Source organism: Epinephelus lanceolatus, chromosome 19, assembly GCF_041903045.1.
Source record: "Epinephelus lanceolatus isolate andai-2023 chromosome 19, ASM4190304v1, whole genome shotgun sequence".
Classification (NCBI taxonomy): domain Eukaryota; kingdom Metazoa; phylum Chordata; class Actinopteri; order Perciformes; family Serranidae; genus Epinephelus; species Epinephelus lanceolatus.
Window position 1 is genome coordinate 9485108 of NC_135752.1, and position 25419 is coordinate 9510526.

The following is a 25419-nucleotide window of genomic DNA, read 5'->3' on the forward strand; positions in this document are numbered from 1 at the left end:
CAAGTCACTCCCTGTGTTTAATTTATACGAGTCTGACTTTGACCACAAGATGGCGCAAAGACAACATCAGGCATGCCAATAAATGGAGGGAGCTGTGCAGAACTTGAATTTCAGAAGTTAACCCCTTAAAGAAAAAACAAAACCACACAATAATGCATCACTGATACTTGGATGTTTTTTCTAATAAACTGACATAAAAAAACAAAAAGATAAAAACTACAATCAATAACCGTTCTTGCAAGATTTACTAACTTCAACATGAATCAAGCTATAATTCCTGTGGTAGACAAAATGATAACTACAACTTACTTAGATGACAAACTCATAACAGCAAAGCATTTGACTCAATATCACTCCTGTATGACTCTTGGGGAGAAGCAAGGTCATGATTACTAAGAAAATTATGTCACGCCAGTGGCAATTATGGTTGTGATGCTGCTGCTGTCCTACAACTCTGCAGCAGCATTTTGCAGTGGTGATCTGCTCTCTGTTGTGTCTGTTAGTGTGCAATTATATTCCATCCTGTCTCTTAAGAAGTTAATATTATAAAATATAATTTAAAGCTCTCATTCAAGCTTACAGGTGTGATTCTGTGTGGTTTCCTGTGTTAAAAAAAAAACCTTCACCCGCAGTTGGCAACAAATACTTAGTGTACACCACATGTTTGCTAACTTGCAACTACATTTAAGAAGTTGACAGCTGAAAACAAAACAAAAAATCAAGTACATATTGAGTAGGAAATAAATATTGAAGTCATTATCAGCTGAGACTGAGATAGGACCTTATCAAGAACTCTGGTTGTCTACAACTTAACACACCATACCAGAGTGTGAATGCACAGTGGATAATATGAGTCACCTGGTGTGTGTGGCCTTCATATTAACAAGTTGTAAAACACAATCATCTCAGTCAGGTCATGACTTATTCCAGCTTCCCAGGCAAACATGAGGAAACAGATAAAGCTCTTCTGGAAAAGCTCCCAGTGGATAATGGTGGAAAATAGCATGAAACAGAACCTAAATACAGTTACTAGTATGGGAACATATTCTGGTGGTTCTTCACATCACTGTTGCAAATGTCAAGCAGCTAACTCACTACCATTTTAGTAGTTGAAGCGCAAAGATCTTGAACCACTAATTACTCCGATGCTAAGATGCAACAGGGTCAGGGCAAGCTGTCTGGTGTAATAGGAAACCAAACCAAACTAACAGATGCTTGACAAGAAGAAGAAGACTAGGGTTTCTTCTGGAGCTTTGATCTCAGGTTACGAGATCCCTCATAAAAAATGAATACAGGAATCCTTGCAGGTCACCTATAAGACTGTTACAATAAAGGTGGGAAGTGGTCATTGCGCTGGTTGACATCAAACTGCATGTACTTTACCTGAAAGTTTGATTTCTATGATTTACTGTTATTAACATGCACACATTTTTTTGTTTTATACTAGATATAGACCATCAACTTTGAAGTGTTTTATTCTTATAAATTGTGTTTGTATTAGTCGTACAAGTAAGTTGATATGAATTGTATGATTGCCTATAAGTACTGAAAGCTTAAATCTTTAAAATCCAGCCCTGCTGCTAAGAAGTGATTGGTGAAAACAGTTGCACACAGTTGCGGTTTGAGGGTCTGTCAGAATAATCATGAATAGAATATAAAAGAGAAATGTAGTCTTGTTGATTGCACAGTACTCACACTCCTCAGTCCTAGTTTGCTGGGGGAACATGTAGTTGGTCAGCACAGTTTTGTGTGTCTCTGGATCCTCCTCTTTCTGGAGAGGGATCAGGGGCTTTGACTGTGGGAGACAAAAAGGAGGTTTGAGTGTGCTATCTGCGATCAACAGTGCTTTGTCGTCACACACAGTGCTCACAGAATGTCCTGGTGTTCTCATCGCGAGTGTACTGGGCTGCATCATCAGTGCTTGAAACAACACATCAAAATTTCCCCCAACAATTCCCCACAGCTCTTCCCAGCTGAGTTTCTTTCTCTGATCTTCTCCAAAACACAGCCCTCACACCTGTGAGCCATTACCCATCAGGCCCTGGGGCAGCATAAAAACCTTCACAGAGAGGCAGATTTCCCCCTTGGAGTCTCTCGAGACAGCCACTTGGTGAGTGGTGTGTATTCTTTGACCCATTCTAGAGGCGGTTGTCTGCCGGTTGTCGGTAAGATTACTCTTTTGGTGAAGAGTGTGTTATTCAGCACTATTTTGTAGGTGGCTTGACTGTCTGGTAATATCCGTTGTGTTTTGTTGCCCTGTTTAGGCAGATCGGCCTCACCTTTTGGAGAGCTCGCTTTCAGTTATCGTGGAGACCTCTCTTGTGTGTTTTTGTCTATTATAAATAAATCCCTAAGTTTGTACCATCCGTTTTCCTCTCATCCTTTTCATCCCGGTTCTTTTCATTGTGTTACGCCCTCCGTCCCCTGGGCTCCATCAAGGGCCGTAACACAAGGAAAATAACAATTTTGATCCACAAAGACATCACAAAAACACCAATAACAGGCCTGCTTGCACAAATAGTCCATTAAAACAAAGTCATGTCTAAAGGAAGTCTGTTTTGAGAACCTGGGGGTAAAAGCTTGGTTATACTCAGTCCATTGAAGACTTGTCAAATGACCTTGGATTCCTGTCTCTATAGTTTCTTGTTGAGAATAGTCAACTGGGCCAGGTTGAGTCACCGGGCAATATCGGCTCATTACAGATATTTTGTATAGGCGTATGTGTCAGCTGATAATTGATAAGAAATTGAAGTACAGACAGACATACTCTGAAACTGTCACCAGTCTATAGTTTGTCCACCAGAAAGCTAGACTGTCCTGATGATTGACTGGCAAGAGTTTAAATAATGGAAAATTCTGAAATTTTATTCTGTATTTAACAGGCAGCCCACTTGAGGCCAAGACAGGGGAGACATGGGCTGGTTCTACATAACAAAGTTTTCCAGCAGCACTCTGCAATGTCTGCAGTTCTCCAGTGATGATTTGTTTAGGTATTTGAACAGAGACTTACAATAGTCCAGCTAGAATGAGGAAAAGGCATGAATAATTGATTTTAGAATGCAGTGAGAGTCAACAGGCTGTAATTTGGAAATATTTATAAGCTGAACAAAGCAAACGCACTAAATCAATACACTCCTGCAGCGTGCTCTCCAACATTACTTTGCCTTTGCACTCATTAAAACTCCTCTGCTAAGGTTGATGCGAGCAGTTTAAGAACTCCTTTCCCATTCAAAGTGACATTGCTATGACAGAGCGGGACTTGAAGCCATTTGCAGACTCAAACGTTTCCACCTCTTCATAGGCTTATCTTGTGTTCTGTCGAGGGTAGACATCTAAACTTCAAGCAACACAACTTGAACTTTCTACATCTGCTTTACTTTTGGCTAGTTGTTGCTATGACTTTTTATCATTTTAAAAAATTCCCAATACCAGTACCCTTAAAGCGATATTGATTCCAATACAGTATTTCATTTGACACCGTTTCCTCCCGATGCAATTAAATACCCATCATGTGAATGGAAGCATTCAGTTGTGTAAAATGCCACAGGTGGCATTTTAGTGTTGAACGCTTTTGTGGCATCTCAGCACGCAAAACTGCCAACTCTGTCAGTGGACCAATCGCGTAACACATTAAACTGAAGAACGAATGCAGTGATTTACTGTGAGTGAAACCATACAAATAGTAATTTTTCTCTAAATATTAGTACAAAAGGATGGAATGCAGGTATCGTTTGACTGGAGCAGTTTTTACAATATTTGGGACTTGCTTATTTCAGTCAGTACCTTAAAGGTATTAAGTACTGATATCCATACCTTGTTGCTGCTGCCTTTTCTCACAAACTGTCTCCCTGTCATTCAGATTCGAGTCACACCACTTTTCAGGGTTTCTGACAGGCTTCTCTAGATTACCATACTGTTGACCTTAAACAAGGTAAGGATAACATTTTCTGACATTCATTAGGATCCTTCTCCATTTTAAAAATGTAGAGTTTACAGTATCACTGAGTCTGACCTGCACTGCCATTTGGCACGTTTAGATCAAATGTCCTGGAAGTAGTTTGCTAAATTTTGAATGTGTTTTCCTGTGAGCAACTTGGCCTTGCTGGATTCATTTACAGCTGAATGTTGTGAGTCACGTAACCCTGCTGCTATTACAGTGTCTATAGAACACATTACAGTCTGAAAGCTGAAACCCCTATACTTGTGATTTATCTATAATGCATATGATCTTACCTGATTTTCGGACAGCCACATTGCAGTCATCTGGTTCAGCTTAGTGAAACTGTAGGGAAGATTCCTTAACCTGCAGGGGAACAAAAACAAAACAGGTACTCAGTTGTCTTACAACAAATACCTTAAAGACTCACAAATGTGATGTACTTGTAAAGGAACAAACATGTCCCTTAAATTGATTGTGTAAGGCACATTGATGTGTGTGAGGGACCACTGTACAGACAGACTAAAGCCCTATTTCAAATTTAAAAAAGACCAAAGTTATTCAATGTATTTGGCACAGAGCGGACAGCAGGAATGGAAAACCCCTGATTAAAACCTCAATCAGGCCTTAGCTTCCAAACCAATGCATTTTCATTCCGGACAGAATTAAAATTTTGATTGTTTGATTGTTTCAGAATGAGCATGTGTTCATGTAAGAGTGAGATTCTCATGCTTTTTTTTCTCATGCAATTCATAGTGAAGTAAATACTTTTTAAATCAAACAACTCTATGGGACAGAAATGTTACAGGTTAGACTATAAAGACAGGGTGACTTGATAGAAAGAAACGCTCCTCATCTGTCATTTATTGATTTATCTGCTAGAGATGTTCCGATACCATTTTTTCCTTCCCAACACTGATTCTGATATCTGAACTTGCATATCTGCTGATACCAATACCATTAAAAAAAATAAATAAATAAAATTCTAACAGATATATGCTATTAACCCTTTATGGATGTGAAATGATGGCTACCATTGCTGTAGGGCATGGCTCAGGTTAACCCCTTTGTAAAACAAGAACAAATACATACAGACAAAAATGCCATAAAGATGTCTTTTATCATCTATTTTGTCATTTTGCTAATGGCTAACATTAGACTTTTTTACTGGAATCAAGTCTTTTTCGCCTCTTTGAAAAGATACAGACACACCAAGCCGACATCAGAGAACTAGTGGTGATGAAGGCTGACTGTTGCGTTGCCTCATGTTGCCTGTGTCTCGCCCAAACAGTTGCACTGAACACAACCCAAAGACTACAACCAATGGCCAACTAGCATGTACATTCTGCATCTGCATGAGAGGAAATAAGTCTCTGTACTGGCAGGCAGTGGTGGATTTCATGCAACACTTAGAAGTGAAACTGGATTTGACGCTAGTTAGTCAGTGTTAGAACATTAAGAACACAACCCAATATTGAAAGAACAAAGCATTACTGTGCACTATCGAACAACAACACAAACAGTTACAAACTATTTCTGCTTAAGAGCTCAATGGCTAAATAAAATAAACTTTAGAATTGATCTCATGCCTTCTTGACCTCAGCTGTTTACTTTTCTCACTTACTGTTTCTCTTCTCACGCATTGAACTGAACTGACAATGAGAGTGATTTTAAGCTTGCCCCAACAGTGCGGGACACACCGCAAAAACTAGGGAGACAGACACTCACTGACTGGCCTGACATTGACCAATGGCCATCCATCAGCTTGATGTGTCAGGGCCATAAAACTGTTGTTGCCAGCGGCTGCACAGTGCAACTTGTTTAGTAGACTACGGTTTCAGAGCGGTGAATAAGAATTGATTTCTGGGAAAACTGCCATTTTATCCAGGTGTGAGACTACTTTAAAATCAATTTAGACTTACGTACTCAGCAATAACCAATGCAGCATTTTAGACAGTATCAGAAGCATTTTCCATACTGGCATCGGTATTGGAACAACTCTTTAATCTGCTGATTATTTTCTTGTTGAATCGATTTGTCTATAAAATGCCAGGTTTAATCCTGCAGTGATGTCTTTAAAATAGATTAAATTTCCACTGACAAACAGAGAAAAGCAAAACCTCACATTTGAGAAAGTGGAGTCAGAGAATGATTGGAATTCATGCTTTATAATGACTTCTATGCTACAAAGAAAAAACTGATTACTTTCACCCTTGAACTTGAACCTTATTATGCATGAATGCTGTCAGTCTACACTCACTTGTTGTTGCTTAGATTGATAACCTTGAGCTTCTGCATGTCACCCATTTCCTCAGGCAAAGACTCCAGCTTGTTGGAATGTAGGAACAGCACAGTTGCATTCTTCCAGTTGCCCATCTGTGAGGGAAGGAAACCAAAGAGTCATGAGCCAACAAGGCTAGCTGTTACAGCTGAGCAGACTGGCTTGCCACATCATTTAACATACAGACACCATTGTGCATACTCACCTCGGGGGGAAGCATTGTGAGAAAGTTATGATCTGCAGCGAAGGTGCGGATGCTGACGCACTGGCCAATGGAAGAGGGCAAGGCTTCAATCTCATTGAAACTGCAGTCCAGCTCATCCAGTGCTGTCAGCCTGGTGCAGAAAGAAGCAGGAGAACGATGATTTAAACATGTGGTGTAATGACTATACGTACAACACATTCTATGTGAAACAAGATTAATCTCATTTGAAGAACTTGCAATATCAAAGTTAAAAGGATGCTCTAGTGATCAAGTAATGTACTTCCATAAAGTCTAGAGACTTTAAAGAGACAGATTTAACAATGAACGATCAAACTGAAGCACTGGACGCAGGGATATTACGACCTCAACCCTGGATCCTACAGTTCCCATCAGCCGTGGTTCTACCAAACATTTATGGTACGGTACCGTTACAATCCATATGTAACCCATGCAGACATGTACCTTAATTCCAGATCTGTTCTGCATTTCCACCACAGACAGTACTTTTAAATGTAGGCACTAGGCAGAGTTGTTACTGTAAAGTAATTGCTGCATCACTGCTCTATACTGTTCTTGCTGTATTTCCTGTTCAAGGGCAATGCAGAGGAACGTCTGCACCTCGCCTATCAGCCACGGAATGGAGTTGCACGCTGACATTTTCAGAACAGAAAAGAAAACGCTAGAGTGTTTAGAGTCCATGCTGCAATTGGCAGTATATTTAAAAATGGTGGATTTGTGAATTGAGTCCTTCAAGCAAGAGTGACGATTCTATTAACCAACTGACGGACAACAGTGTTTCTAGCTTCAACTCTTAGTATCAGATCAGTGTGTTAGGTACTACAACAGAGGGGTAAAAAAAAAAAACAGGATGGAGCAGAACGGTTCTATTAGAATCAACCACAACTTTTGACAATAGAAACACAAAAATAACCGTTGTAATGTAAAGTGAACCGAACTGAATTGAATCAGACTGCTTGGTAGACACAAGGCTTTAATGCATTTCAGTAGCAACTTTTTGTTAGACCCTTCCTGCCTGTTAATTGCCTACATATTTCAAGGTCCACATCCCCAGTTTGTGACGCAGGCTTACTATTATACATTTGTAATCTCCACTCCTATGCCCCGACAACCACGATAATATTTTATTTCACTTTGAAACCTACCTCCAGAGCCACAGAGGACATTATACAACTGGTTAGTCACTAAGTTAAGTGAATTCGATGAGAAAAATAATCAGTGGAATCTGCTACATCAGACTTCTACTATATGTCAAGTATTTAGAATGCCAATGTGGTAAAATAAGGACTGAATATTTTGGTCTGTCAAATCAGGTGTCATTACTGGGCAGCATGAGACCCCCTCTTCAAATATACAAATACAAGAAATGGCTAAACGATGTTGAAAACTCTCAGAATTATCCTACAACAAGACCGAAGACTGACTTCCATCCATGCCAGTTATTGTGATAATAACTTACAGTAACAGTGAAACAGACATTTACAACAGCACTGATACATCTTAAAAGCTTCATGACGCATCTTGTAAAGTACTAACATTTCAACTGAGCCCACGCTGACACACAAGTGCCAAGCAGCTGTGGCTTTCTGCTGAATGAAAAATGCAAATGCATTCTGGGGATACAGATGAATGCAAAAGGAGTCTGACTAGCAGGAGAGCTACTTTGTTACAGAACTATGTGTCACCAAAACACATGATCTGACCGCTCCCTGCTGCATATAAAACAGAAACAACAGTGGATGGGCAACATAAAATCAACGACGTATAATAAATGAAAAAAAAAAAAGAAGTCAGTTTGCTTAAACTAAAATCCTTGCATAGGATTAAACTAAACCATAGGCTTTGTAACATAATCTGTGTCAAATTACACAAGAAGAAACATTCTCACATTTGGGATAATTGTAATAATAGAAGTAAAAGTCAGTGTAGAATTGTCTCTCTCACGGATGTGGACAGATAAAAACAAAAAACAAAAACTGGAGTTTAATCTCTGTGTTGGACCTCAATGACTCACATTAGGTGAAAGGTCAGGACGAGGCCCTGATTCACTTACTATGACCTCAGCAGCTGTTGGCTGCTGGGTTTACCTGCCTGCTGCAGACAGTATCAGTCTGAGAACAGCTATGCCTGATTTAATCAGTAGTGTATTGGAGGGTCATATGGCCCAGGATTATAATAAAGCATTCACAAACATTGTTTCTATAAATCAATATGAAAGCCTTAGAACCATGACATTTAATTATCGTCATTCATACTTCATGACCACAGCCGTTATCAAGTTACTCGATATCATGAGCATTAGACCGAAACAAATAAAGGATGGGAACACATTATGTTTAATGGGAATATCTGATTTATCCAGACAGACGTTTTATGCCATCAGTGGATGGCAGATGAAAACAGCACAATAATCCACTGATCTCCGGGTTTTATTCTGCCCATATTAAAACTATTGCTGTTATGCTCACCCTCCAACTGAGTCTGGCAAGTACATCAGCTGGTTCTCATCCACTTTCAGTGCGGTCAGCTTCTTTAGTGAGCCTATAGCAAGAGGAAAAGAGAGAGAGAGAGAGAGAATTAGAGAGATGCATTCAACAGCTCAGGGCAGTTATTGATTATAACTTCTTGTTGCACCACAAAGAGGAAGATCCATTACAGCAGTTAATTGGATGAATTCGTACTGTCATCAATACCATAATCACTTAAGCAGTAATCAACCCTGACTCTATGGCACAGTGCAGCTAGACTCATCTGATTTAATTAGCATGGTCTTGACATATGAACATTGCTTTTTCCCCAAGAGATGAAAGGAAGCAAGTAATTACAAATATCTCCATTTTATCCTTAAAGATCTAAGGGCACTTTCATATTAGGTACGATGATTTGCACTGTGCCCAAGTACGACTGCCCCCCGCTCCACTCCCCTGCCGCTCAGCATTCACATTAGTAATGGTGTTCTGTACCAGAGTACACTTGCGTCATAATCTATGTGACATATTTGTTGTGTTTCAGTGTAGTCTAGGCCAGAGACGGACACTGCTGCCCTGGGGACCCTCATCACCAGGGACCGGTGGAGCAACAAGGCGAAGCTCTGCTCCTGGGCACGGAGCTCTTGCTGCTGGAGCTCGGACTGCAGGTCAAAGGCAGCTGTAAAGCCGAACCTGGGTCTGTCCACAGCGGGTTGCGCTGTCCTCCGAAATAGAGGCATCAGTATTAAATGGACACTGTTTCATAACCGATTTAAAATTCCTTGTAGTCACGTTATACATCCGTGAAAGCTAAAAAGAGCCGTGAGCCATGAGCCAAAAGAACTAAAAATAAAAAGAAAAGATTCCATAGTAACTGAGAAAATGACATAAAATCAGAAAAGAGCAGCTGTAAGACCTAACTTTTTCCCATATGTTTTATACTTGTGCCGTAATTTTGAGAATACTTTGGTTAAAACTCAACATCCCGTGGTACTTCTGCACTGTCTACACCTTTGACTATCTATGTAACTGGAGATTTCTTGCAGGATTATTTCTGAAAGTTGGTACACTTGTGGTGTTATGAAAATAAATTTCAGCTAAGCAGGAATACCACTGTCCTGCCATCTATGGGAATTAGACACCTACAACATATAAATGGATGCAGTCATGAAGGATGCATTGGCAAGAGCTGAAAGAGAGTTAAGGTGTTTCATAATAAATTTTCTTCAAGTAAGAAGTGCGCGTGTGTGTGTGTGTGCCCTGTAATGTTTACCAATGGAGCCTGGCAGCTGTGTGAGGGCATTGTTAGAGAGCAAAAGGTCCTGCAGGTTCTCACAGCCACAGATTTGCTCATCCACCATCTCTAGGTTGTTCTTGGACACATCCAAGTATACCAGCTGCTTGAGCATCCCCAGCATCTGGATACATAAATGGAGACGCACATTAAATAGACTGAATTTTCACTGATATCTCATTACCCTCACTTAATTTATCTGAGGATTAGGTAGCAGTGTTGGCTGAAAACAGAAGCCTTGGATTAAAACATTCCCCAAAACATCCTCAGCAGAGAGGTAGAGGTAACTTATGTAGGGGAATCCCAGACATGATATCACCCCACGGTTGAATTATAACATATTATATAAAACAGAAAACAATTGCTGCATTCAGTTTTGGTTTATATTCCTAGCAGACGTCATTGCCTCTGAAAGGCCAGACTGTGATTACAGCCGATGCTGCTGAAATGCTGGCAGAAGAGCTAATGCTTTAATTGTGACCCAGTTACAAACAAGCTGGTCATTTGGATGAAAAATGAATTCTAATGTAACACATTCCGACTCTCAAAACATCATTATACATTAATTATGTTGAAGGAAAATACTTACTTCACAGCTGCAGATTTTTTGTGTAATTATTATCGGGACATCTGCAAACCCAAACGTCTGCACTTTCCTCTCTAAAACTGTCTAATTGTGTTCACCCAGCAAGAGAACAATTTCTAACTGCAGCTCCTTCTCTGCTGGTTTTCTGAGGGCTGAAAGCCTGATGCAAACTGACTGTGGTTCATTTTGATGAAGAGTTAAGCAGACACATAGATTGAAAATCAAGGGGAATAATCTCAAACTGATGTTTTGGGGCACAGCAGCCTCTAAAAGTGTGTATAGGATTGACTGTAAATTATACCCCAGGTAAAAATGTCAGTCTGTTCCCGTCCATCCACAGCTCCTTAATTCCAGTCAGCTGCTCCAACACCTCAGGCTGTAGATGTAAAGAGGAGGGAAGAGGTGAAGCACATGGGATGTGTGTGTACAGTATGAGTGTTTAAGGGTGTGTGTGTGTGTGTGTGTCTGCTGGGCAGAGACAGGATGAGAAACTTAGCTCAAAAACAAGATAAAAGTAAATCTTAAGGCCAGTTATTTATTCCACAGTGATTATTGTATATTAATGAATGTTATATGCCAATGATAACAAATAAGCACATTAAAAACAGAGCTTCCATTTTGAAAATGAAGAAAAGAAATAAAAGAAGGAGGAGGCAACATCACCAACAGGACAGTAATAAGCCCTGGGCATTGACAGACCGACTGACATACTCACCACTTCAGTAAACTCATTACTCCCCAGGTCCAACCTCTCCAGCTGTGTGAGCTTCTGCATGCTTCTGTAGACACACAGGACAGACAGGGAGTGAGATCTTGAAATCAGCCTGGATTAAAAGCAATGCGGGCCAAGGGCTTTACAAAGCACACCAAAAGAAAATGATTATCTGTCAATTTTCATGTCAAGTTTTGGATAGCATACATGTTCTGCCCTTGCTCCTTTCACTGAATAATTTTATGAGGAAATAAATACCTTCAACAGCTCAGGCGTGACAGAAATATGCTTTAAATAATGGAAAATGTGACGTATGCTAGCCCTAAGCCTCGCTACAGAGTTTTCGCTCCACATTCAGGTCACAGTCTCACATTCTCTGCTACACTGTAAACAAGCAGACAAAAACCAGGACTATTCAACTGCTAACAGTTGTCACTGTATTTAACTGATTACCAGTGACAGAAAATTGGAAGTGAAATATTCTTCTAAAGGCTTCTTTCATGTTTTGAGCCGCAAGAGTGAACTCACTCTCCCATTCCTCAAAATCTACGGATGACATGCCTTTGGGGGAATTTATCCCTCAATGGCAGCAGCAAAACAAAGTCTCAAGAACTGCAAGTTAAGGGGAAACACCCCAATATAGGGTGAATAGGGTAAAATTTCTAACTACCAAATACCACTATGAAACTTTCCCCAGTCCTTTCCTACAGTAAGTCAATTATTTTTCCTGAAATGTTATGTTTAAATACACAAATGAGGCACTTTTCACTTAAATTTGTACTAATTTGCACACATTTCCAGAAAAGAAATCTAAACATTGGATAAAGCCAGGTTCAAAATTCTTTTTTCATTTTGTTGTCATATTCCAGTCAAAGGTTTGTACAGACCTCCTTTTATCACTCCATCGTTCAAAATATTGTCATCAGCCATAACAACATCTATTATTGCCATGTTTTTCAGAGTAAAATGTTCTATAAATCAGGCTTTGAATGTTATATGAATTATTGCGTCAGTAGAAACCTTCAGAATAAAACTCTGGTGGGTGTAAGGGCAACTGAAGTTAAAATAAAGTCTGGAAAAAACCTTATTTTGATTAAAATGGCCACAGAAGATATGTAATGTAAAATTTCAAACACTATGATTAAGACACTAGGGTGAAACTTTTAACTAAAAGATACCACCATGAAACCTTATTTATTTAAATTTGTTTAAATATGCACATGGTGCATTATCTAATTAAAAATGCACTCTGCATAAATTTCCACAACAGAAATCTGAACTAGTCTGAAAGATGACATGTTACGAAAGCAGAATATCCCAAAATCTCAAATTGACCAGCTCATGAAAAACCATGTTTTCAGTTGTAGTGCCTCGCCTTTAAGATTTTCAAGAGTAAAATGTGAACACAAAGTTAACTTGCTGTTCTTCCCATTGTCTTAGTGTTGTTGATTGAGGGTGGTTCCTCTCATAAAACACACTGGGAACAAGAGTTTAAATTGTGTAATTGAGTCAGGGTAAAGAATTGTGATACGCTAATTAACTTCTGGCAAAACAAAACAAAACTAAAGCGACTGACGATAAAATAGAAATGTACTGAGCTGTGTTTGGGAACAGATATGATGATCCTCACACAGCAGGGATGAACCTGTGTTTCCTTAAGGCATGAGTGAGATTCAGCACAGCAATGGAAACTAGAGGCCCACCAACACTACTGTGGAGCCTGTTTTGTTTTTAGGTGCTCCTCATAAAATGAGAATGTAAGACATACACACACATTATAAAAATGATTTAAGCTGTTTGGTGATTTCTTTTAGCACTTGGTGCCCTATGAAAACATTAATCATGTTGATGTAGTTGAGCATTAGCCAGCTTTGTCACATTCTTACCTCAAAGTTGGCAAGAACACCAGTGACCCCCGTGTGAGCTGAAAGGGGTAAGAATGAGCTGTGCTGGCTCATCTAGAAAGTGAGTTCACCAGTGAAAAAACACACACTATGGCTCATGACCCCAAGTTGTGAGGAACACAACATCCTTCTTTAAAATACAGAGAAACATTTGGTTTATGCATGTGCTCGGTGTGTGTCCATGCACTGAGAGAAAAGAGGCTTCACTTTCTATGTGGAAGCCCTGAAAAGACTTCTGCTGCACCCCCTTTGTGCACGCACACATTTGTTTACATCTCTGAAATGCTTGTGTGTTGCTCTGGCAACGTTCCCGATCATTAGTCCTTTCTTTGTCAGGGCTCCAGCCTTTAACAGGTCTAGCCTCTGTCACATAAACACAGCGAGAGGAGAGGATCCGCTCTGAGCTGCAGCACAGCACTTTATGCACCGTCTGGCCCGTCAGTTAGTCAATGAAAAATAAGAAAAAGGAAAGTGAGTGAGATAACAAAGGAAACTCAGCCAGAGGGAGGAAAGGATAAAAAAAATAGGGAAATACAGTTTTGCTGGGAAAATGGGAAGGACATAAAATGGAATGATACGGCAAGTGAAGCATGAAGAAAAGACAGAAAAGGAAAGTAACTTCCCCCCACAATCACCTGGAGCTTTCTCAAATATTCGTGGGACACTTTGTCCCAGCGGCACTGTAACCCTTCTCAAATGGTGAAATAACCCTCACCACTGTCTCAGTGGAGGATTATAAAACCTGCCACAGCAAGCAGCCAAGCACAGGGGGCTCTTACGTAACAGTGGAATTTAATGCTACAGTTAGAGGTATGGGAGGGAATCTACACTAAAAAGAGGCAGGATGGAGGACACAGCTGAGACATTGCAGGGGTTGTGAGAGGAAGGAGATAGGGAGGAAGGAAGGGTAAAAATTCTTGACACACTTCATGACACAAGCATGACTGTTACAGCGATAGTGCTCATTTCATTTTGTAAAAAAATGAACGCTATATATTTCATGTTTGAAAAAAAAAAACAACTTACTTTGGCAACATCTTTAACTGGTTCTCCCTCAGCTCCAAGATCTGTAGTTTAGTCAACCTGCAATCAAGTAAAAAGCCAATGTCATAATTGTTTAGGACTACAGCAACACTTAATATTTAAATGATATCGTCTAACATCTGATCTTCATACTGCAGTAACCTTTTCTACCTTAATTACTTGAGTTTGCAATTTTTTTTTCAACTGTAACTCAGCGTTCAATTATAGTCATACTTGGTGTGTGATCGTAAACACTCACTCTGAGGGTCAGGGCGCACTGTGCTACAAACTGGACCGTTCCTAAATTCTGAGCGCTGGAATGTACCGTTCAGTTATTCAGAACACCACTCTCAGAACAGCGGAGCACCAAGCAGAGTAAACATATGATTACCTTAACCGTTTGTCAATGATTGTAGATACAGAACATTCTGTTTCTTTGGAAAACAGTGCTCTCATTTAAGTGTAGAGCATCAGATTAGATTTACAAATGCACCATTAGTTTTTAAAATTATTCTCCAGTACTTCCCAATAACGACACTTTCATCATATTCTAGCTTACAGCACTATTGTGTAGAATGGAGTTTTGAGCAATGACAGCAGCCATGATTTCCTCTGCAGGCTTATCTGCTATAACCAGCTATGCTGTACAGTATGTTAAAGAGGAGATGAGGAGGCCGACAAGTGGGCAACGCACAGCCATGTTTTGTGTAATCAGAAAGCTCAACACTAACTATTGTGTAAACTACAAACAGTATGAGCATGACTAATCCAGCTGGTTTAACGAAACAACCTGTTCTGCCTTTAAATAAAAGGAACCACATCTTAAAACAATAGACGTGAATATGTCATATCATAACTAGGGTTGGGTACCGTTCATAATTGAACCGATACGGTACCGGTACCGGTATCTGGAATTCGGTACTGGTACCAAACGGTACCTTATTTCGGTACCTTTTAACCCTATGGGCCCTAGGCGTTTTTGGGGTATTTTTACTGCCTTTACTTTTAAGCTCATATCACAGTCATTATAAAGGCTACATACACATGCTATATCTTGTTTTTTTCAGGACAATCTGGGCTAACCAGATTTGCCATCATTTTATGTTCTTCTATGCGCCTATATTTTATATTAATTTTTATATCAATGAAAAAAACAAATCTGTGTGCCTAAATTGTTACATTTTTACATGTATCTCAGCATAGCAAGTTGGAAAAAGACATATTCTGCCATATATGAAGAGGGGAGACTCTCTGGAATCTGGCATTATAAGAACCATGATGGTGGGACATTCTGTCACTTCACAGTTGTCCAAAACATGTGGTTTGTGCCAGGCGGACATGATTGCCAGTATTTTCTCATTATTGCAAGAAATTCCATTGACTCATTCACAAGTCAAAAATGTGTTTTATCTGAAAGAGACATGCAATATTTATATCTAAGATCATAGAAAAATAGTCAACCAAGTGCAATGATGTCCTAGAAAATAATATTTGTTTTTCAGTTTCAGTTATATATTGGGGAGACATTTTGGGCATTGGTGGGGGACACATGTCCCCCTCAATGTATATGGTGACTACGGCCCTGTCAGCATTCATAATTAGGCTGCAGTTGTCTGGGTGCGCAAAGGTGAAGTGGCTGGTCTTGTCATACAAAGTTTGATGGAGTGTCAACTGGACAATATGGAGATATTTGCATCTTGAAAGCCGGACTACAAATGTGGATAGACAGGGAGAAACACACACAAGCCTAAGACGTGGTAAGATACGATATTCCTCACTATATGAAGTGACTGATAACAAGATCTGTATAATGGATTGTAAAGAAATTCGTCAGGTTTTTATTTTGTAGACAATTGATCTGTATTTAGAGCGTGATGGGATGACAGCACAATGATGTGTGTGGTCCTGCGCTTTCATGTGATATGTGTGGCATTTCTGTGCGAGCCTGCGTTCGCGAGTAATCCATCCAAGAGTAACGTGTGTGCAAAGCTGTATGAAAGCTCTGTTATACATCATTTTATTGTAATTTTTCACTATGAAAACATTGGAGTTCCGACAAGTGCTTGGTGTTGTCGGAAAGCTACAATTCTGCTGTTTCCGCTGATATGTGTGGCTTCTCGCTACGACGCACGGTCGCGGAGAAAATCCACAGAGAAGAACGGGTGTGAATTTGGACGCACTATGCATCGTTCGGGCCCATAGTCTAAACTTCTCAGTTTCAACATTTTATTGAGAACATTTAGGAACAGTGTTGCACGTTAACTTTTGTCTGCACATTGTTTTTGTTGCCATTGTTGCTGAGTCTGAGGTGCGAGTCATGCGCTCTCGCTCCGCCTCCACCTCAGGTACCAAAATTTGGCACCGTTTCATTTTAAGTGAATCGGTACTCGGTAGTACCAACGTGAATCGGTACCAAGTACAAAAAGTACCGAGTTTCGGTACCCAACCCTAATCATAACGTAACTAAGTAGAGCAAAACAATAATTTGGTATGCGGCAGAAAAACAGAGCAGGGGTGTTTTTTTAATCACAGGTGTTATTTCACAGGTAAAATGCCTTTTAAATCTCCACAAACTGTTTTTTGGCAACTTTGGAGCAAGATAAGCAAGTTATGAACTCAAAACTGACATATCATCATTTTTAAAGGGAAAATTCGCCACCTCTCAAGTGGATGTCCAGCAAGTGTTGATGGTAAACCATGTCAATTGAAGCAATAAATTCCTCAGAGTATGCCATATTGACTTGCTCACAGTCATGCCAGCAGTAAATACATGGACCGGGATGCATAGCACATGAGCTGGAGGGTTCCCGTCCACCATATCCTCTTGCACGGCTAATGCAGCCGCAACCTCGGCTTCTCTTCACTACATGTCTTCAACCGCACACTCTGGCTCAAATTAATTAGGCTGAAAACCAGTGAGCCAAAACAAAGTAAAGGTATTCATGTCCACAACACTGTCTGCACTGTTGAAAATGCAGCTAGTTTGCAATACAAGCAAAAAAGAACAAGGAAGTTCTGTTTTTGAGCAGCATCTAGAGTGTACCCCCTGAACACCCAGAGGTGAAAACTAGAAATCCAAGCTGAAATAGCCTGTAGTTCTTCCTTGTCTCCAACTATGTCGCCGTCATGTCAAATGACAGCGCTAGACGCAGGAAAAACAACAGATTTTGCTGACGTATGCAGGCACTGTTAACACAGCTCCACGAGCAGGACAGCTCAGCTTTTTTGGCAAGTATAGCACACATTAAGGAATGTATTGCTACAATCAATTACATGTACCATCAGCAAAATTATTGTTCATTTGGAGTCTTGTTTCTGGTGATCACTTGACTGTCTAATATTCACTCTTTTTTGTCTGTTTTTGGACTCTCATGGACATCTCCTGAGGGAAATATCTGTCTCTTCAGCTACTAAATGCTCCACCATGTTCATCAGCTAGATGTTAACTGTGACTGTGTGCTGTTTGGTGCTGAGCAGGTAGTGTACAATGAGTTTTTATTGTTTCCTCGCTGAAAGCAGCTGCCTGCTATAGCCGAAAACGATGCCATGAGAGGTGAGAGTAAACCAGCCCTGCTGGCACCGATAATCGTTGGACTCTTACGTCAGACACAAGTTAAAATTTTGGTTGGAATGAAATGTCTAACAACGTTAGAATTTCATGTTGTACGGACATTAAGATTATGAAGTTTTGCAGACGTAGGCTTTTGTTCTCTAAGCGTTAATGTCATTATTTCATGTAAGGATGATGTTGACATGAGATGTTTGGAAGACGTTGGATTTTGGTTTTTTAACAACACAACTTAAAACCAACAAAATAAATGTCATCTGTCATAGGTATTCTACGTCAAATTGATGTTGGCATCAGACCTTGTCCTGACATTGAATTTCTGTCAACCAATGTCACAACCTAAATTCATCCAATTATCAACCTCCAATGGTGGCTGCTGGGAAGCTGGGGAGCTAAACAATGAGCTGTAGGTTCATCACTACGAGCATCCCCTTTCACATTTTCATTTGATCCATTGTTGCCATAAACATATCGATTATGTCTTATGTCAAGATCAATATTTTATCAGCAACACCACCTGGCTCTTCTATAGATTACACAGTAAATGAAAATCTCTCTGGCTGGTCTAACCTAATAAAGCAAGTGTAATTATTTCTAATTTGCAATATGAATTTCTGCTTGTTAAGGCAGTAAATTATAATTTAGAGCTAGAGATTTTATTGGATACCTTTACAAAATTTGAATTTCAGGGTAATGGTACACTGCAGAGGTTCTACACAGTCAGATAAATCTTATGCCATCACAGCCACATCAGTGTTACCCGATCAGCTACTGCATGTGGCTTCACACAAAACATACACGTAATACCACAGTCAGCAGCCTGAATGTACATACTGTACAGTATTTGATTTTTTCTATACAGAAACAGTTTCATCCTGATCCAATCCGGAGAACACACTGACCTGCCAAAGCTGGCTGGTAAGAACTCCAGGAAGGCATCATTCAGGTAGAGCTGCGTCAAACTCAGAAGCTGAGTGAAGCCCTCTGGGAGCCTGACAACACACACAGGAACGGAAATCACATCACTCACACAAAGCTGCACCAATGCTGCAATACTTCAATTTTAAAATGTTTTGGCAACATTGAATCAAAATGGAGTTATTAAGGGTGGAAAACTTGTATGTGGGTGGGCAGTACGTACTTGGATATGGGATTCACACTGGCTTCCACAACAGCTAGGACTTTGCAATTCTTGATGTTTTCTGGAAACTCCTGGATACCTGGAGAGAAAGAGCAAAAAAAGCCATAAGATGTTTAAAGGTAAAACAACTACAGACCATCAATTCAACACGTGCAAGTTGTACCTCAACCATTTTATTACTGCTGACAAAATAAATGACTCATGTCAAAACCAAAAAGATGAGGGATAATGCGTCTTGTGTTTAGCAGAAGCTTTGTGAATGTTAAACTCAGGTGGATTGTGAGTACAAGCAGGACGGCTCTCCGCCTGAATTGTGTGCGCTGAAGATACATTAAGAGTGGCTCTGCACCTTTCCTCTCTAAACAACCACAGAGATGAGCGCTCTAGGTGACACAATGAAAGAGCAGGAAAGGAAGAAGGAAAAAAAAAAGGACCACTGAGTAATAGTCTGCAAGTTCTCATGAAACATCCACAATGTGCGAACTGCAAGAAAGGGGACATGACCAAGTCTAAAGGTTTATTTCCACCCACTTTGTTTTGTGTCCACAACACTTAGCGCAGAGTGCTTTGTGAAGAAGGATAAGCTACTTTTAATATCAACACGGCACATGCAGCTCTGGTTCATGAAAACACCACCACATCCTTCAGCATTTGTTTAATCTATGCTGTCTTTGCACCCATTCATTTATATTAGAACTACCATTTTAACCTTTGTCTATTCGTGAAAGGGTTTTGCTGAGTGTGCATACTCCTTTTCTGCTCTGCTTAGCTTCAAGGTAATATAGTGATGATCAACCACCTTATGCAGTATCCTGCATTGTTACCACATTATTTTAAAAGAGCTTAACATCTTTTTGGGAAATAAAAAAGACAATGTCAGACAGTGATGTTAATGTTTCTTACATTTTTGAAACAAAACCCTTTGTTAGGAACATGCAACAGGATGTTAAGAATATACAGACATTTTTAAAATAGCACAGTCACCTGATTGATTCTGTATGCAGCTGGGCATTAGAACAGAGAACTGTCAAGCCTTCAGACACTTTAGTCTGCAGCTGTTTCTTGTTCTAAATGTCAGACTAGAACAACACTGACGGTGGAAAGTTTTCATCAAACACGCAAATTTGAAAGGACATACAGTACAAAGCTCACCCTCACATTCAACAGCGCAAATGTTTATCTTTCAAGAGGTAAATGTCAACCTTTGACAAATGTTGTCACTTCCCACTTTATCAAACCACTGACAACAGTCAGAGTTGAGCACCTTGTACTAATATTCTCACAGTTTGTGTGAGAGCCAGCAGCTTTGTTTTGTGCCTGCTACTGCACTATGAAGATAGTGTCTTGCAGGTCTGGGCTTGTACACTTCCTTTATCAATCCCGTAAGGGGTTTTCAGTCATGCAGTCTTGTGACGTAACATGTGGTAAATGTAACATGCTGTGGCATTTTACCTCAGAATATCTTTGAAGCAATCTATGCGTGGCATCAATTATGAAATGCTTTCCTGGAAATGTCATCTTTTTAAAAAAATTCCTTCACTGATTGATGTCAGGAGCAGTCACGACAACACAAGGACAACCAGGACATCTACGCATTTGAACTTCACAGGTCACTGAGCCACTGGCTGTGGTCAGTTTTCAGGTTTCAGCAACATGATCTGACGCCACAGTTTTACATGACTTGTTCAACCTGCCAGTCAAAAATACTTCAAACCTGAGCAAGTCTTCTGAAAAAGAAAAGAAAAGATGAAAATACAGGAAAATATGTGATCATTTTACTTACTGTTTTTGCTGACATCAAGCTCTCTGAGATTGATGAGGTTTGCGATCGCTGCTGGCAACACTGTCAGGTCATTATCTGGCATGCTCAGTCGGTAGAGTAACTGGCAGTTAAACAGTTGCTGGTGGAAAGGGAGAAGAGATAACAGTTTATTTTAAGTACATAGTTGACCATAAATACACAGTACAATATTTGATGTTTAAATGTCCTGATTGTTCTAAAAGTTCAACTGTGTCACTCAAAGGCTCTTCTGTCTAAATGAATATGAAGTAAAGAGTGTCCGTAAAGAACGTTTTTCATAAGACTGGCACACAGCAAGTCAATATTTAGTGACCTCATGAGTAAAGCCATCATGTAACTAAAAGGTTTTAAAAACTGTAGATGGAACATAGAGAGAAATATAGTGGAAACCACTTCTACTGATCACCTCTGTCCATGTCAAATTCATCACTTTATGTTGATGATTACTGTAACCATTTTTTTCTTTTTCTTTATATCTCATGTAGATTACCATCTAATTGACATTTGAATGTTTATTATATGAATATTAAGTAATGAAATGGACTGCTCCGCTATTCACTGAATTTTAGTGTCTGTTCTAAGATACAGTGCAGGTGTTTCATTACGTGGGCATTGCGTGACTGGGTATTATCAATTCGCATGACAGGGGTGGCTTCAACCATAGGTGCTTTCCCCCGTGAACATTCATTTTCGGTCTCCATCACTAGCAGCCATAAGCTTTCAGGAGACAACATTTTTCATTGAGAGAAAATGTGCACGCAATACAGCACCACCCTCAGGTAGCCAGCTGGAAGCAGATGGGTTACCGTGAGACAGAGCATCATGGGGGAAAATATATATATGTATATATATATATATATATATATATATATATATGTATGTATATATATGTATAATTACTGTAGTTTTAGATTGTTTTTCCACATGTTGTCCCATATAAAAATACCCAAATTAAACAGTGTAAGCTGACTATAAGCATTTTTTTAAACACCAGTTGTATAAGAATGATTCTGTCCCAAGTTTTTGGATCCATAAATACAGTTTAGCACTGTTACTGTGATCACTATAAGCGGTTTCCACTGTATTAAGTTTCTATACATCAGTGTGTGTGCCTTACTTTAGGCAGCTCCTCGATTTGGTTGGCATCGAGGTAGAGTTCCTGCAGGGTCTTCTCAAAACTAAAGATCTCCTTAGGAACAGTCTCCAGGCTGCAGTGGGAGTAGTCCAGCGATGTTACCGCCTCCTCCTCACCCCGCAAGCAGCGGCACGGCACCAGACGAACAAACAAGCTCCGCTTGGACATCCTCAGGCACTAGAAAGGGGAAACAGAGAGATATGTAAAGGGAGTAGAGATAAGTAATCGAAGGCGTGCACATTGAGTGGTAACATTTCAGCTTTAAGTGTCCAGATCCAGATTTTTTTTTATCCCTCCTATATGATGTTTTTAGTGTAATGTACACTCTCACACACACACACACACACACACACACACACAGATCTTGATATCGGCTCAGTGCATCTGAGGCATGACCATGTGACTGCAGACTTAATTGTCATAACAGAACTCATATGTTGTTTTGTGTTCTTCTTCCACAGTACAGGTCATTGTCGGCAGTCTGTCCCAAAACACATTGAGAACAATGACTCAAGACATAATGACATCACCTCCAGTCAATTAAAACTACATAGGGATGTCATTTTCACTATTAACGACTGCAAGACCACTGCATAACAGGACGACAGTCAACAACAACAACAACAACAACAACAACAACAAAGCTTCAAGGAATATCTCCCATCAATAAAGTGACCATGCAACATGTTTATACAGTGTACTTGATGTTTTCTCTATTCTGTTAATAACTAAGCAGTGAGCCCATTAGAGCAAAAAGGATGGTCAGTCAAAGTGATACATAGCATGTGTCACCCAGTGTAACAATCAGACACAAATAATTGAAAAAGGGATCTGATCAAACCACGGTAACTTTGTTGTTGGAAACAATTCCTTCTTCAAAACAAAAATTTCAGCATTTGTCAACCTGGGTCTTTGTTTCATATTTTTGACTATTTTGACCATTAATCATAATAACATTTTATGTAAGAGCTCCCTACAACACTATCAGGTTTGTTTCAACAGTTCCAAATATTTCCAGGGGGCAACTTTCTTGTTTACTTTTGGTGTTTGAGTGGTTGATTTCTAATAAATTTTGGATTCCCTGTGCTAGGAGGCTTGTGCTCCTTGCCCTGATTAACTTTGTTCTTGCTGTAGTCTGTGTCACCCAAATCTCTACAGTGGAGGAGGTGAGTAAACTGTCATTATGGACAAATATATGTGAGTAACAACCATGTTGTGCCCTTTAAAGCTGTGGTTGGTGATTTGGATAAAAAATAACTTATTGGCATATTTGTTCAAACTGTCAATATATCCACACATGTACATAAAACAGTAGTGCCTTCAATGGCATTACCGCACGTGGACAAAAACAATCAAGAGCCAGAAGTCTGTAACGCAGATGTCAATCATGTGAATAACTGCTAATAACTGCGGTCAAACTCGGCAGCACTGATCAAATATGAATCAAGATTCTGTCACTGCACTGCTTATTTCTCACCTCAAATGTTTTCAGAAACATATTTTAGTATACTGTTTAGCTGTAAAATGATAAAGTTTACTCCAGGCGCCATGTTTTACAACAGTCGTGCCAAAATGAAGCACCGCACATCAGCCAAGCACACCTTCTCATTTTACAGTTAAACAGTACACTAAAATATGTTTCTGAAAACATTTCAGGAGAAAAAAATGGGAATGCAGTGACAGAATCTTGATTTATATATGATCAGCGCTGCCTAGTTTGACTCCTCGGCTCAGATTGGTTGTTTTCCCTTTGCCGAGGTGAATTCTTGCAAATGCCATTAGAAGCGCCATGAGGAGAAAACTGATAGTTTCACAGCCTACATGTCTCATATAGTATTGTGTTGATGCAGTAACACTTTCAGTAATATGTATTTAAGGAATTTTAAAGAGATTAATGAATATCTAGTTCAGAATCTGGTCTCAGTGTCAGTATCATCCAACAGTATCAGTAGATAATGTATAATAGCTCTTCAGTGCAGAGGCACTTCTGTAGAAGTACCTTCCAACACAGCCATGAGTTGCAACATGCACACGCGATCGTATTATTTCCTCCAAAGAATTGTCCTGCAAATGAGTTCTGAAATTTGCATATAAATTACATCTGATCACTGACAAGTCACCGTTCACTGAATGAGTGCTCAACACAAGTGATCAAAAAAAGAGAAAATGACAGACATATGAATTGTACTTCCTTTTTTAAAGGTTTCATTTAAAAGAAACAACACCCCAGAGAAGCCTGACATGTTGTAAATTTTTAGTTTCCCATTTCTGTTTTTCTTGTGGGAAAACCTCTGAAATTTCCAAAAACAAGAAGCTGTTGATTATCGTGGGTACGCTGTATCCTCATTTGGGCCGAAGCTGAGGATAAAAATGCAAAAAGAAGTAGGCCATGAATCAGTCATCATTTTGGAAATCCTTGTCCTTGAGTAGTTTGATCCCAAACTCTCTCTACTGCAAAATAAAGATACATAAAAGGCAGGAAATCTTTTCAGCCTTCAATCTGGTTGGGAGCTCAAGGGGTGGAGGAGAGGGGAGTTGTAAACCCGTTCTTTAACTTGCCACAGGGATGTATGTATAATTTTTATAGCTTGCGGTCAACATAGACGTATTGACCGCATACAGTGTACACTATGGAATGTGTTCTGGTCAACAGAGGCTTTGTTCCTTGGAGCATGTGGAGAATGTGACTTTTCCTCCCCCTCGTCCTAATCTGAGCACCGCCACAGCACATAATCTCTGAGTCCTTCACTCACTGTGTATCCTGACTGTCTAACTGAGCTGTAAAATTGTGATAGCCTTGACCTACACTGTTCGTGCAGACTGTGTGGGTGTGACGTGTGTGTTGGAGGTTGCTACTACTTAAGGCCTTATGTTCTCTGATATTAGGTTCACTGAATACAACTCATTGTCTTTGTTAACAGATGTACACATTTTTGCATGTGTATACAGAGATGCTTTTTTTGGACAGCACAAAGTACTCAAAATATGACCTAATAGCCTACAATGGCATTAGTCATGCTACTTAAATAAACATCAGACAAAGCTCAAAAGAGATATACTCTAAATACTTGTCGATTTCATAATAATGATGCAATGTTTCCAAAAGAAATATGTTCAAAGTTGACTCAAAGGACGACCAGTCAGCCATCCCTCTATCTCTCACTCATTAAAAATGGGTTCATGTGTGCATACGCCCATACTCACATGAGGTATGCACAACCAAGAGGCTGTCATCCTCCCACACACTTTTTCTGCTATAGCAGCAGGCAGCTCATGTATAAATACTCTGAGTAATCTGGTCTATCACTAGAGGGGATGACAGAGGGCTTGGCTCCACTCACCCCAA

The 25419-nt window shown here is 39.8% G+C and overlaps 1 protein-coding gene across 2 annotated transcripts in view; it reads right to left on the reverse strand.

The window, feature by feature from the left end:
• erbin (erbb2 interacting protein) overlaps positions 1–25419 on the reverse strand; it is a 68590-nt gene that overhangs the window by 15746 nt on the left and 27425 nt on the right. For both annotated transcript variants that reach the window (XM_033646538.2, XM_033646539.2), the window contains exons 3-15: positions 22056–22250; positions 20921–21038; positions 19138–19216; positions 18899–18988; positions 14432–14488; positions 11505–11568; positions 11091–11165; positions 10183–10327; positions 8910–8982; positions 6424–6553; positions 6198–6313; positions 4234–4303; positions 1696–1795 (exon numbers count right to left, since the gene is read on the reverse strand). In XM_033646538.2, the coding sequence (XP_033502429.1) occupies positions 1696–1795; positions 4234–4303; positions 6198–6313; positions 6424–6553; positions 8910–8982; positions 10183–10327; positions 11091–11165; positions 11505–11568; positions 14432–14488; positions 18899–18988; positions 19138–19216; positions 20921–21038; positions 22056–22241 (1303 nt within the window). In that variant the 5' untranslated portion in view covers positions 22242–22250. The remainder of the gene's footprint in view (positions 1–1695; positions 1796–4233; positions 4304–6197; positions 6314–6423; positions 6554–8909; positions 8983–10182; positions 10328–11090; positions 11166–11504; positions 11569–14431; positions 14489–18898; positions 18989–19137; positions 19217–20920; positions 21039–22055; positions 22251–25419) is intronic.